The sequence below is a fragment of the Pseudocercospora fijiensis genome (genome assembly GCF_000340215.1).
Source record: "Pseudocercospora fijiensis CIRAD86 unplaced genomic scaffold MYCFIscaffold_7, whole genome shotgun sequence".
Lineage (NCBI taxonomy): Eukaryota > Fungi > Ascomycota > Dothideomycetes > Mycosphaerellales > Mycosphaerellaceae > Pseudocercospora > Pseudocercospora fijiensis.
The window spans coordinates 835,998-848,100 of record NW_006921538.1 but is presented as its reverse complement, the minus strand read 5'-3'; the positions used below and the strand labels follow the sequence as shown (position 1 = coordinate 848,100).

The window sequence follows — 12,103 nt, the reverse complement described above, 5'->3', positions numbered from 1 at the left end:
TTCATAACTCATACCCCCATCCTCGATGCCCTCTTTTTTTCCTATCTCACAACCCCATCATTTCGCCCCGCGGTAGGTGGAGGGTACTGCGGAGGCCGATACATTCCGGGCTGCGCATTGCTTCCAGAAAAATCCTGAGCAGCACCACCAGGAGGATAGTGTCCATGATAAGCCGGAGGATTGTAAGAAGGATTTTGGGTTCCGTAGTAGCCCCCTTGTTCCGCATAAACATTCGGCTTATTCTCCGTCGCGTGGGTGACCGGGCCGCGAGCTGCCCAGCCGGTCCCGTAGAAGGGCTTTCGTCCGTTTTTGCGGCGTTTACGCGCGGAGATGCAACTGGTGGTTGTCAATAAGGATAGGTAAAGGTGATTGATTGACTGGAAGTGCGACTTACGCGAATAGGAGGGCGATGAGAAGGACAACACCAATTACCACTGCGAGCAGAACCCATCTTCCCCAGTTTCCCCATCTGCTGCCTCGGCAGACGGTGCGGCCGAATGTGTTTCTGTAGCAGTATGCCATGTTGATGAAAGCAAGCTTGTGATCGCACGGCTCAAGTGTCGGAAATTTGGGTTGGTAATAAAGACGCGCGTGTCGGACTTGGAACGTGGGTGTTCTTTGTTTGTATATGTGCCACCTGATGCGGGCAGTGCTGGTGGCAGTCTTGCTCCATTCATGGCATGGATGACGCTAAAAGGAATCACATGCGTCAGCCAAGGCATCAAGCAAAAACTTGACTGCTGCGCCTCAGATCTATCAATGCGCCACACTTGCCCAGGATATATCGATATATCATACGCCTCTGTGCTCAGCCTGCACAGGCGCATGTTGACTGACTTGTTATGCCGAAGTCATAGCGACTTCATCCAAACTCGTCTCTATTTGCTGGATTTGATCGTACAACCCTGGCGCATTACTGCCTTTTGGGGGAAATCTGGCCGCAATCTTACTACAACTTTTGCTCCGCTGTACTATCCGTAAAGATATGTCTCGAGGCTGAAGTGGTGAAAATAAAGGAAAGTCGAAGAGTGTGTGTTTGGCAAGCGTAGAACGGACGGCCGCTGCAGATCCTTGCACCCTTGCTGGCGTGCGAGGAACAGTCTTGGCGAACATGGCATGATGGACGACGAGATGCTCAACATGCATGTGATTGTCACATGACCACTGTTGTCGAGCCGGCCCTTCAACATCTCCATTGATTCTATGCACCATTCCGTGACACGCTGTTGGGAGTGCCGCCGCCTTGACTGCCCTAGAGTCAAACAGCCGAGACCATGTCGATGTGGACATCCGGAAGTCCAGCGCCAAAATGACACGTCGAACGGAACTGAAAGATGACCAGTCGACTATCGTGACTGCTTGACAAACGCCATGAAGCCGCGACAAACAGCCTTTCAACCTCGCCCAAGAATGGCGAGTCAAGCAGCCAACTTTCTTGAACTATCATCTCCCACCCCCTGACCTGCAAGATCAAACCCTCCAACAATGGCACGTCCATACAGCTGCGATGAGTACGGCTGCACCAGGTCATTCCCATCGCCTAATGCCTTGGAGCACGTGAGTGAACAGTTTCGTGTTGGCCATGGAGACCGACTAACTATGGCAGCACCGAATCACCCACCTCACCCGATCAGTCCACTGCTACGGTTGCACGCGAATGTTCACCACCTACCATGGCATGATCATCCATCTCGAGGCTGGTAACTGCACTTCTGGCATCGAGATGCGCAGGGTCAATCGCCTCGCAGCGCAGTGCTTCCAATGGAAGCAATACATCGTCAAACACTTTCGTGAGGAGCTCAGGGGCAGCCATGTTGGATATCGAGGAGATCCTGCGAATCGCCCATTCAAATGCCCGACCTGTACGAGCACCTTTCCTCTGTTATCCTCGCTCTTTATGCATATACACAGTCCTTCGTGCGACCAGACGATAGGAGGCGGCGCCATCGGCAAGCTGAAGAAGTGGTTGAGGAAGAGCTTGAAGAGGATGAAAGTGCGGAACTGAGGCGATGGCGGTGTTGCCGCGACATATCATGGCACATCTCTGCGCCCAATCGAAAGGGACAGCATCGTGCTTCGGACTGGAGATGAGGATATGGGCAGCACCGTCTCGGAACTGATCTCTGATTCTTGATTATCTGCCGATTTTTTCTTGATTGTCACACCTCAGGATGAAAATCCTTTGACGCCGTATACCGCCGACCAACAACTCCATGCTCTTATCTATACCGGCTCAACCAATCCTATGCATATTCTGGACTTTCAATCACTTTCCATCCTTATGACCGTACGCCGACTCATTCAGTGTCTTGCCAAATGGTGCCCCACCTCCAGATTCGCCCGCTTTCTGAGGCACAATGTGCTCCTTGAAGTGTTTGGAATCGATGCCCTTAGGATTCATCTGGTTCGATGTGACATGATCAGGATCACCTCCTTCCAAGTCAGGTTGCGTCAGGAAGAAGAGCTGCCAATGACAGCGAGGGAGACTGACCTAGTTTTGTCGCTATGGCCGGAGTATGTGTCTTACTCGCTCCGCCAGCAGAGAACCGATTCGCAACGTTTTGTGATCCGAAGGTCTCAATCCTGACATTCTAGGTCAGAGGGGTAATATGCAATGGGGAAGGAGGCAGCATACGGTGCAGTTCGTTTCGAGCCCAAGTAGGCTATTACACCAACCACACCAGCACCAATGGCAGCGTTTCGCGGCGTTAATATCTTCGACATGTTCAATAGTGATGTGCAAAGTGCTTGTTTTCCAGAGATAACAGATGCAGACAAAAACCTGAGTTAGAAGTGACGTAGCTGTGAATGAGCATGTAGAGAAGCAGCAAGGAGTCTTTGTGACGAACAGCAGAACATTCCACAGGCTCTGCACTCTGGTTCCAGCCCGTCAACTGGTCGTCATAGACCTAGACTCTCGGTTCTACCCGCTCTAGCGCCATCTAAACTTTCTCCAGAACCCGATAAAGTTCATACCCCTGCCGATTGCGGAGGCGGGTCCGCATGTGAAAGCAAAAGTTGAACCGACGTCAATCAAGCACAAAACGTAACGCAACCCAATATGTCCACATCAAGCATGGCTCACCCGACCCGTATCACAGTCCTAATATCCGGCTCCGGCAGCAATCTCCAAGCCTTAATCGACGCCTCCCACCCACCACCCCAACCCCCCAAACTCCAAAACGTCCAATTCGTCCGCGTAATCTCAGACAGAAAATCCGCCTACGGCCTCCAACGCGCCGAAAAATCCGGCATACCCACCGCATACCAAGGCATAATCCCCTACCGCAAATCACACCCGGACGACGAAGATTCCGCCCGAAAAGCCTACGATACCGACCTCGCACATTTGGTCCTATCCGACTCCCCCAACCTCATCATCTGTGCCGGTTTCATGCGGATCCTTACTCCGAACTTCCTGGACCCTATCACGGAGGCGGGAATTCCGATTATAAATTTACATCCTTCGCTGCATGGCGATCTGGTGGGGGCGCGGTGTATTGAGAGGGCTTGGGAGGAGTTTCGGGAAGGGAAGAGGACGAAGACGGGGATTATGGTTCATTATGTTATTTCGGAGGTTGATGAGGGGGAGCCGATTTTGCAGCAGGAGATTGAGATGGAGGGGTGCGGGACGTTGGAGGAGTTGAAGGATAGAGTGCATCAGGCGGAACATGTGCTTGTTGTGGAGGGGGCGAGGAGGGTGGTTGAGAAGGGGAGGGCGGCGTGAGGTTTGCGGCAACTTGGGGATCATGGTTTCGCAAGAGCTGGGCTTCGGGTATGCGGATTTCCATGCGCATACCCTGGACGTCGGGCTGCATGTCCATGTCGTTTACTTGAGAGTCTCTGAGGTGAAGGAAGGAAGCGCAGGAGAACAATACCGCCTGATTCGTTCGAAACCATGATGGGAAACCAAACGGACTTCGAGACTCTGCTGTTGCTCCCGACGAGCAGCAATCGGCCAGGTCTCGGAGCGACTAGCACAAGAGTGAGGGCGACCCTTGGTTGTGGTCAAACTCGACTCATCATACGTGAGCTTCAAAATTCCAATGCGGGGATTCGATACGCAGCCCCGAAAATGATCTGCTCAGATCAAATCAAATACCAGCTCGCAATCCATAAAGCTATCCAAGCCTGACCTCGTCCTCCACAACTTCGAACCGCACCAATGACTCCTCGTCCTCAACATCACATCCCCTCTCTCCACCTTCTCAACACCAACCCACCCTGCCCTGTCCCCTCCGACAACCCGCAACCCCAACCGCAATCAAAACATGTCCTCACCTCGGCTAAAACCCATTCCACCGACAACGAGAGTCCAGAAAAGTCTCTAGTCCGTCCCTCTCCGTTGCGCTTAAAGAGGAAGATGAAAACGGCGAAGTATATGAGTGCTAGTAATTCAATGGTGTAGTTGAAGACTTCCAAGATTTTGAAAAGAAAGCAACGGTCGATTTGGATATGATGGTGTACTGCTTGCTATCCGTCGACGAGGTCGAAGAAATCGAAATCGTCGGTGCTCGGAAGGATTTTGTTAGGAGATATTGGTTGGGAGGAACATGGTTTTGTTTGTTCGGAGATAGATAGATGGAACTCAAGGTCGGTGTGGTTGGTTGCTTTGGTGCAAACAAGAGCGATAGAGGTTGTGGTTTATAGATTTTTTTTTTTTTTTCAAAAAAAAGTGTCCTCAAGAAATCCTATCAGAGCTTTTCGGCGCGGAATTATTGGTCTTAGTTGAGGGAGGGTAGAGATATATTTTAGTATCATGGGCACTAGGACGAGAATACATGTATACATCGATACCGATAAAATTTCTGAAATGGTATTTCGTTCGGCACATGAGAATTCTAATAGCAACGTGAGTACATCGATCGAAGAATTACAACAGCATCTCAGTCCATCACTCCCTCCCCTCACCACCCCATAAACCCGTAGCGCTCCGTGTACGAGATCAATAAGTAATCCGTCGATCCAATCTATACAACCCCCCACTCCTAGGAAGTCGAGCATAGTACCTCGGATCATACACAACGCCACCATCAACTTGCTCCGCCAGATCATACAGATACGCACAAAGCTCTTTCAGCCTTTGAGATCTATATCTCATATCATTGACTCCATCAATGACTTTTCCAATTGCTCTGATGAGACGACGAATGTATGCTCTCGAAGCGGGTTGGCCGCGGAAGAAGTCGTGGATTTGTTCGAATGTGTCGCCGTGTTGACGGTAGAGATTCGACATTTCCTGGCTCGGGTTGTTAGTACAGGTGGAGTGGGCACATGTAGATGCTTATGCTTATGCTTACGTATCCTGGAGCGAAGTTCTGCCAGAGATAGCACCACTGACAGATGGAGTGCTGGTGGCCGGAGTCGTAGTATGGCACGGAAGATCCGTACATGAGTCCGTATGATTGAGTGTTTGCATCTCCGCAATGTGGGCAGCTGCACCAGCTGAAACCGTAGGACGACATCAGGGTGGATGATAAGTTTGATGGATCAGGGCTGAGGGGTTGAAGAAAGCGTAGGTAGCCACGATTGGATGGTGCCTGGGGTTGGCGTTGTTGATCGATTCGGATTGAGACGAATGGTGTCCAGAGCTGATGGTAAGACTTATATTACCTCGAGCGATATGCTGCGGAAGCTGGTGTGTCACACAGTGCTGCAAACAGGGCAACGATGCAGACCGCTCGTTCTTCGCTGTTGTGACGACCGGTTCATGCCTAAGCCCCGGCGGGAGCTGTTCCCCAGATGCAAGAAGCAAATTGCACTATTCTTGGCCAACGAGGCGGTGTTTAAGGTAGCACGGATCGCCTTTGCGCGCTTCGTCACGCTGTATGAACGTGGTGTTCACGCGGGTGTTAGCTTTCGCCGACAGCTTGAGCAGGAACCACAAAACAGGAGGTGTCGAATCGGTCCTGTGACCAAGCGAAGTCGTACTCGTTCGGGCGAAGGTGTGTGACTTGCGCTGCAGTCCTCAGCACGACAATTGCCTTGACCATGGCTATGGTACAAATGACAGTCGGCTGCGTCAGGTGAGTGGATGCCTTATACGATTATGCAGGTCGCACTGCAATCGGAAGAAGACCCGCGCATGTCGAGGGCTCGAGTATTGCCTGTTTAGTCGGTAATTTGTGCCATGTAGTACTTCGAGGCAATGTGATGCCTTGAAAAAGAAGTTATAGCCATATCGCCGACTTATCCTAACAATTGAAACGTGACTCCAATGTCAAGAAAGGAGTGACGACGAGGAGACCAAGATCTTCGTAGTGGAGCACCAGTAGTCCTTTCGGCACCGTTGACGTCGTGCAATTGCGTCAGCCTGTGCTGATAAGAAAGTGCTTACCTGTGTTTCTCATAGGTCTTACTGGGTGAAAGCTGCTCGAAAGCAGATGCGCGCGGAGTCCGTCCGCGATACAGTGCCGGCTCGTGACTCTTGAAGTCGCTCGCCGCTAGGATTAAATTATGAAAGCGACAAATGCTGTCATGCAGTGACACGCCAGCGAAGCTGCTAGGCACAACCTTCTTGGTTTCGAGAAGCCGCGTGGACTGTTTGATGTAGCTATCGTGAGATTTCGAGTGGTTGGTGACCATGGAGGTATGCGCTCGGAGAACACCTGATGTCATTAGTATGGCGAAAGATGCAGAGGCATAGTTGAGAAGAGTGTGTGATGCGAAGAATCACCACATTGCAGTCCGTCCGAAGCGCGGACTTTGCGTGCATTAGCGAGGAAGGACACCCAATTCTCCACAGAAGAGAGAGTGCCGGTGGGATCTTGGTGTTCCTGGCTGCTCAAGGGAAGGCACAGCGGATTCTGCGACTGAACCTGCAGCCATTGAGTCTCCTGGGCTACCCAAACCATTCGCTTGGAAATGAAGGAGTGGCTGTGCGAGTGCTGGCTATTTCGGAGGCGCCGGCTGTGCGGTGCTTGATTGTTGAAATGGGTTCCAGATGTCCGCTGCCGATCTTGTGTATTGAATAGCTGCACAGCGTGGCACCGAAGCATCTCATGAACTGTGTGAATGAGCACATGCCGATCTGGCTGGACAGTGATCGGCAAGCACATCAACGAGTTGACAAACCAACACGATGTACGCGCACAGTCCGATATAGATTGAGGAGTACGCAGATGTCATGGCTGAGGCTGATTCCGAGGCGCACAAGTGCTCCAACATGGTCTACGAAGCACCATGTGTTGATGCAGTCTCAGCCAGCAAACTTGTCATGTATCAGCCTCCGACTGTTTCAGCCTTGTGTGGTGCTTCCTGCCTCTGCTATTCACGGAGCATAATGTCATGATGTAGGTTTCTCTCTCTTTAATGTCGTTTCTGCATCTCTTTGGGAGGCGTGTTGGGCTCGTTGTAAGCAAGCCTGGCAGGCCGAATTTGGATCGTGGAGGATCGATGCTCGAGCAGGACATGGTGGTGTTTATGACGAAGACCGGCGGCTTCGTCAATGATACACATTCCTCAATCAGTGGTAGTCAGTTCCGGATGGCGACGAGCATAGAGTGGTGATGCTGGACTTCGCTTTATGTCGTTTTCGAAAGCCCGAGGAATCTGATGCGGAATGGGGCCGCGCGCAATGGCGTCCAGATGAGGAAGGTGCTATCGGCGCGGTCGTATGCAAACAAGATTGGCCAAATTGGGCTTTGAGCTGCGATTTGAGAAATCCGATCAGTGGCTTGAGTGGGCGCTTGGAGAGGATGACGATGGTTGATGCAGTCTGCAGTTCCGAATGGTGCGGCTGGTATTATTCTCAGCGACAAAAACCCTGAGCTTTTTGAGCCGCACTTCCTTAGCTCTGCCTCTTATACTAATTTGGTGACAAACTGAGCAATTAGCTATCGCTGTATCCAGTCTATAATTCCAATAATTGGTGTTGTTACTCGTTATTATTCTTGCTATCGGTCTATCGAGTTTCTACCGCTACGATCGCCGCCGCTATCGCTATACCTTACTATCGCTTCTTCTACCGCGCCCTAGACTCGCCTTCGAGGTCTTTCTAGTTAATATAGCGCCTCTTACTAAGCAAGATAAGGCCATTATTAGATAGCTATTAGTAGATAGTATATCGGCGAAGGACATCTAGTTATCGTAGCGTAAAGAGCATTTAAATAGGTCGTTTATAGTAGTAAAGCGGTATAGTACGAATTAGAAGAGGTTACGTTTAGTCTATAGCTAAGGATAACTAGGCCGGCCGAAGAGGATATTGCTATATATAAGGGATTTTATAATAGACATTCTTACTACTAAAGATACGACCTAGATAGACGAGATATAAGACTAGTTATTACTTAAATTCGGGACCTATATTAGTATAAGGATAATAGAGCGGTATGTCTACTAGAAGGACTTTATATACAAAGTCGTATAGCGGAAGGCTTCTTAACGCTCTAAAGAGGTAGAACTTATATACCTAATTAATATATCTTACTAGATAAGCGAGTAGATTGTCTTTATAGACGAGATATATACTAGTAAGCGATTAGCTATTCGAAGGCGTAGATAGGCACCTAAAGGCTTCCCTTATATAAGCACTTACTATTTATACCGTCTATAACGATATAGTATGCTTCTAGTATATATAATAGACGGCTAGCTTCTAGGTGCTACACTTATTAAGTAAGGCAGTATCGATAGCTAGTCCTTCCTAAATTAGCTTTAAACGAAGGTCCTTCCTTAGTGTAATCTATTTCTAGGTCTACGGTCCGTTATTATTATAGATAACTGCTTAACTTATAATAGAAGAGCCGTCCGCAATATATACCGTTAGTACGGCGTTATTGCTAACTTCTTGCTACTATATTCGCTATATTTGAACCTAATAGAACCTTTATTTAGCTTATTTAAACACTAGATAAAGAGACACTAGGATATAATGCCTAAATATAGTCTAGGAGACGATTAGCAGGCCGCTTTTAAGCGCTTCTTATAGCTAGCAATTAATAGTTAGGGTAAGGGTATAGACTATAGCAAGCTCTTCCGTAGAGCTAGTATTAACGCCTAGTAAGTCGGCTTTATATATCACCTTCTAGCGGTTAGAATAGGGCGATTAGATACAGAAATAAGAGCTTAGTATTAGCGCTATAATAGCATTCAAAAATAGTCCTAATCGGATCGGGTTTAGTCGAGTAGTATCGATTCGAATATAGTATACTGCATTTTATAATAGTGCTAAGACGCCTAGTCGCAAGCTTGTCTTATAGAAGCCGACTCTATATATTTTAAACGTCTATAATATAGTATATATAGTACGTATCGATATACCGATTTTTCGTAAATTATTTAAAGACATATAGAATCGATTAGGAAATGTATCTTCGCTATCTATATATGTTCTATAGTATAGTATTAAGATATATATAGAAAAGCTACGAAAAGCCGAGAGGGTTTAGGGTCTAAAAGCGGGGTCTTAGCGGCACGACTAAGAGGATTAAGGCGACGAAATGTACGTAGTATACACTATATAAATAATATATAGAAAAACTAAATAGACAGGATCTAAGCAAACTATATAGACCGACTTATCTATAACTTTCGTAACGATCTCTTGCGTAGTAGTAGTACTATAGCGCGATTACAAAGCCGACCTCCTCGGCTTGCTATACGCCTAGCCCTCTACTCTATCTTCTACCTCTTCTAGTAGACTTAACATATCCTTAGGTATCCGCTTAGCCCTATAATGCCTTAAGAACCGGTCTACTTTACTCTTTAGCCTAAAATAAGTACCGTCGGAAGGCACCTGTTTACGTAGCTCTATAGCCTTCTCCTTATCCTTGATTATATCTAAGCTCTAGTCCTTAGAAGCTATCTAATCCTGTCCTACCTTAATGCTTATAGCAAGCATTAGATAGCGCTTCCGAAGCTAGCGGCAATAGACAACAAGAACGGCTATATTAGTCTCGTTATTAGCAATAGGCGGACTTAACCGTAGAGCGCTTAGTTAAGGAGCGCTTAACTAAGGTGCCTATAGAGTAATAGGTTGCTAATAATAGTATAGCGGCGGCGGCGGATATAACTATAGATTAGGCAATAGTTAAGGCGCACTATAATAGTAATATTTCTATTATACCGCCGGCTCTTGCTTCTTACCTTTGCTAGCCTTGCCTTAGTCGTTATTGTCGGGGTGTTTAACCCTATAGCACTGTATTATCTCTTCGATAACCTTCTTGTTTAGTGCCTCGACTAAGCACTTGTTATTAAGAGACATCTAGTCCCTCTAGAAGGTTAGTATTGCAGCGGTTAGCTTATAGTATAGACCTATAAGCTTATAATAGCCTATAACGTTAGCCTACCTTCTAAGGGTATACTATAGGTCGATATAGGCGTACGCCCTACGAATAGCCTTATATTACTAAAGCCGGCTGTCGGTCTCGTCTATTATAACCTTATTGCTATCCTTCTTCTTCTTCTATTTGCTAGGCTTAGGCTCTCGAGGTAGTAGACTTAATAGTATATTAATAGTATCGGAAGATAGCGGGTCTGCTTATAAAGAAGGCTGTTGCACTGCCGCCGGTTTACAGTCAATCCTTAGACTAAGTTTAGCAAACGGTGTATTAGCTCTATAGCTCTAGTATTTAGTTATAAGGACCTAAATACTAAGAGGCTTTATCTAGCGGAAGTATTTAAGGATACTAGAACCTTTGCCTATCTATTCTTACTATCCTTCTATTATAAGGAAGTCCTTAGACTAGGGCTTGCTATTCTTTACTAGTAGGGCTTATATCTCGCAATAGCGACGGATTAAGCAGTAGTTGAAGCTATTCTTAGTAGCGTAGATTATTACCTTCGTAGAAGCCTCGTTAATTAACCGTCGAATAGGTACGGCACTATCGCCTATAATACTATAGTCCTTGCTAAGGTCTTTACGGTTAAAGTAGACCTACAGCTCGACGTTAATAGCATCCGGTTTAGGTATTATAGAAGCCCTTAAAGCTACATTCTTCGCAGTAGAAGTAGCTTTAATAGTAGAAGAAGAAGCCTTCTTCTTAGTCGGCTTTAGTATAGCCTCCTCGATAATAGCCTTCTTAGGCGGCTTCTTAGCCCTCTTAGTAACCCGTATAATAGTAACTTCTTGCTTAATAGCCTCTAGAAGAGGCTCGTCTAGTAGAGGCTCGTCTAGTAGAGGTTCTTCTAGTAGAGGTTCTTCTAGTAGAGGTTCTTCTAGTAGAGGTTCTTCTAGTAGAAGTATATTACTTATTAGCGAGCTAATATCGCTTTATTAAGTCTTAGCGACCTTAGTAGCCTTAAATTAGACCTTCTTTACCTTCTTCGAGGCACTTGTTAAGTTGTTATTAAGCTTGCCCGAGAAGTCCTCCTCTTACTCGTAGACTAGCTACTAGCCTAAGTAGCGGCAACCTCCGCTTCCAGCTGTTTTGCTAGCAAATAAGCATCTTTAGCGCTCTTCGGCGTACGCTTCTTAGGAGGCATAGGAGGTAGTAGTAGGGACTATCGAGGTTAGCTTTATATCTAACTTCTCGTCCTTCTAGTCTACCTTCTTACGTCCTATAATAAAGCAATATCTACTAGATCTCTTTTAGTATATATTAATCCTTCTTCCGCCGCTATAATATCGTCGGTATTATCGTATATTAAGGCGTCGCTTAGTAGTAGTGTTTCTTCGAGAATTAGAGGTAGAGGAACCGTATAGATTTGCGACAAGTTAGGCAATTTAGTCTAGTCCTACGTGTCTATACCTTATAGTAGAAGCAATAGCGACGAAGATTCTTATTGTATTATATATTAACTCGGTGTCTTGCGATTATAGTATATATTAGTGCATTATACAAACCGTAGAATGCTAAGAAAGTAGAAAATAGGTATTTAGCGGGTCGACTTAGTAACTCGCTATACGCCCTAGTATCTGCGTTATATTCTTACGTAATAACAATACTACTAATTAGGTCGATATCTATATTAGAATAAAGCTGCGAGCTTATAGTATTTATTAGGAAATTAATAGAATTTATTAGTACAGTATATTAGGAATAGTAGTAGAATTAGTATAATAGATAGTATAGGGGCGGCATTAGCTGCCCCGTAGCTTAAAAAGCTTAGGGTTTTTGTCGCTAAGAATACTGTGCTGCTAAGGTAAGCGTGCCTACCTCGC

At 46.7% G+C, this 12,103-nt stretch overlaps 7 protein-coding genes across 7 annotated transcripts; 4 read left to right on the top strand and 3 right to left on the bottom strand.

The window, feature by feature from the left end:
- Positions 1-41: 41 nt before the first annotated feature.
- Positions 42-522, bottom strand: MYCFIDRAFT_77778 (uncharacterized protein; the record flags this gene model as incomplete). Its single annotated transcript, XM_007930706.1, has 2 exons — positions 42-336; positions 395-522. The coding sequence occupies 2 exons, from the start codon at positions 520-522 to the stop codon at positions 42-44; spliced, it is 423 nt and encodes a 140-aa protein (XP_007928897.1).
- A 685-nt stretch (positions 523-1,207) lies between these two features.
- Positions 1,208-2,042, top strand: MYCFIDRAFT_211925 (uncharacterized protein). The gene is made up of 2 exons (XM_007930872.1): positions 1,208-1,557; positions 1,607-2,042. The coding sequence occupies exons 1-2, from the start codon at positions 1,486-1,488 to the stop codon at positions 2,003-2,005; spliced, it is 471 nt and encodes a 156-aa protein (XP_007929063.1). The 5' UTR covers positions 1,208-1,485; the 3' UTR covers positions 2,006-2,042.
- A 224-nt stretch (positions 2,043-2,266) lies between these two features.
- On the bottom strand, positions 2,267-2,862 carry MYCFIDRAFT_56530 (uncharacterized protein; the record flags this gene model as incomplete). Its single annotated transcript, XM_007930660.1, has 3 exons — positions 2,636-2,862; positions 2,492-2,583; positions 2,267-2,433 (listed from the first exon to the last, which is right to left on the bottom strand). Exons 1-3 carry the CDS (start codon positions 2,722-2,724, stop codon positions 2,267-2,269), a joined length of 348 nt encoding a protein of 115 aa, XP_007928851.1. The 5' UTR covers positions 2,725-2,862.
- Positions 2,863-3,076: 214 nt separating this feature from the next.
- On the top strand, positions 3,077-3,727 carry MYCFIDRAFT_31918 (uncharacterized protein; the record flags this gene model as incomplete). Its single annotated transcript, XM_007930613.1, has 1 exon — positions 3,077-3,727. The coding sequence occupies one exon, from the start codon at positions 3,077-3,079 to the stop codon at positions 3,725-3,727; it is 651 nt and encodes a 216-aa protein (XP_007928804.1).
- Positions 3,728-3,747: 20 nt separating this feature from the next.
- On the top strand, positions 3,748-4,921 carry MYCFIDRAFT_208434 (uncharacterized protein; the record flags this gene model as incomplete). Its single annotated transcript, XM_007930871.1, has 7 exons — positions 3,748-4,385; positions 4,415-4,510; positions 4,536-4,556; positions 4,582-4,597; positions 4,627-4,639; positions 4,677-4,738; positions 4,777-4,921. Exons 1-7 carry the CDS (start codon positions 4,166-4,168, stop codon positions 4,919-4,921), a joined length of 573 nt encoding a protein of 190 aa, XP_007929062.1. The 5' UTR covers positions 3,748-4,165.
- Positions 4,922-4,945: 24 nt separating this feature from the next.
- Positions 4,946-6,585, bottom strand: MYCFIDRAFT_176974 (uncharacterized protein; the record flags this gene model as incomplete). The annotated part of the gene is made up of 10 exons (XM_007930870.1): positions 4,946-5,243; positions 5,275-5,496; positions 5,528-5,603; positions 5,648-5,653; positions 5,679-5,731; positions 5,763-5,959; positions 5,991-6,017; positions 6,063-6,138; positions 6,209-6,332; positions 6,360-6,585. 10 exons carry the CDS (start codon positions 6,583-6,585, stop codon positions 4,946-4,948), a joined length of 1,305 nt encoding a protein of 434 aa, XP_007929061.1.
- A 26-nt stretch (positions 6,586-6,611) lies between these two features.
- MYCFIDRAFT_176973 (uncharacterized protein) lies at positions 6,612-7,769 on the top strand (the record flags this gene model as incomplete). Its single annotated transcript, XM_007930869.1, has 10 exons — positions 6,612-6,620; positions 6,647-6,655; positions 6,687-6,709; positions 6,746-6,911; positions 6,944-6,961; positions 6,996-7,094; positions 7,136-7,247; positions 7,297-7,339; positions 7,371-7,443; positions 7,476-7,769. 10 exons carry the CDS (start codon positions 6,612-6,614, stop codon positions 7,767-7,769), a joined length of 846 nt encoding a protein of 281 aa, XP_007929060.1.
- Between the last annotated feature and the right edge of the window lie 4,334 nt (positions 7,770-12,103).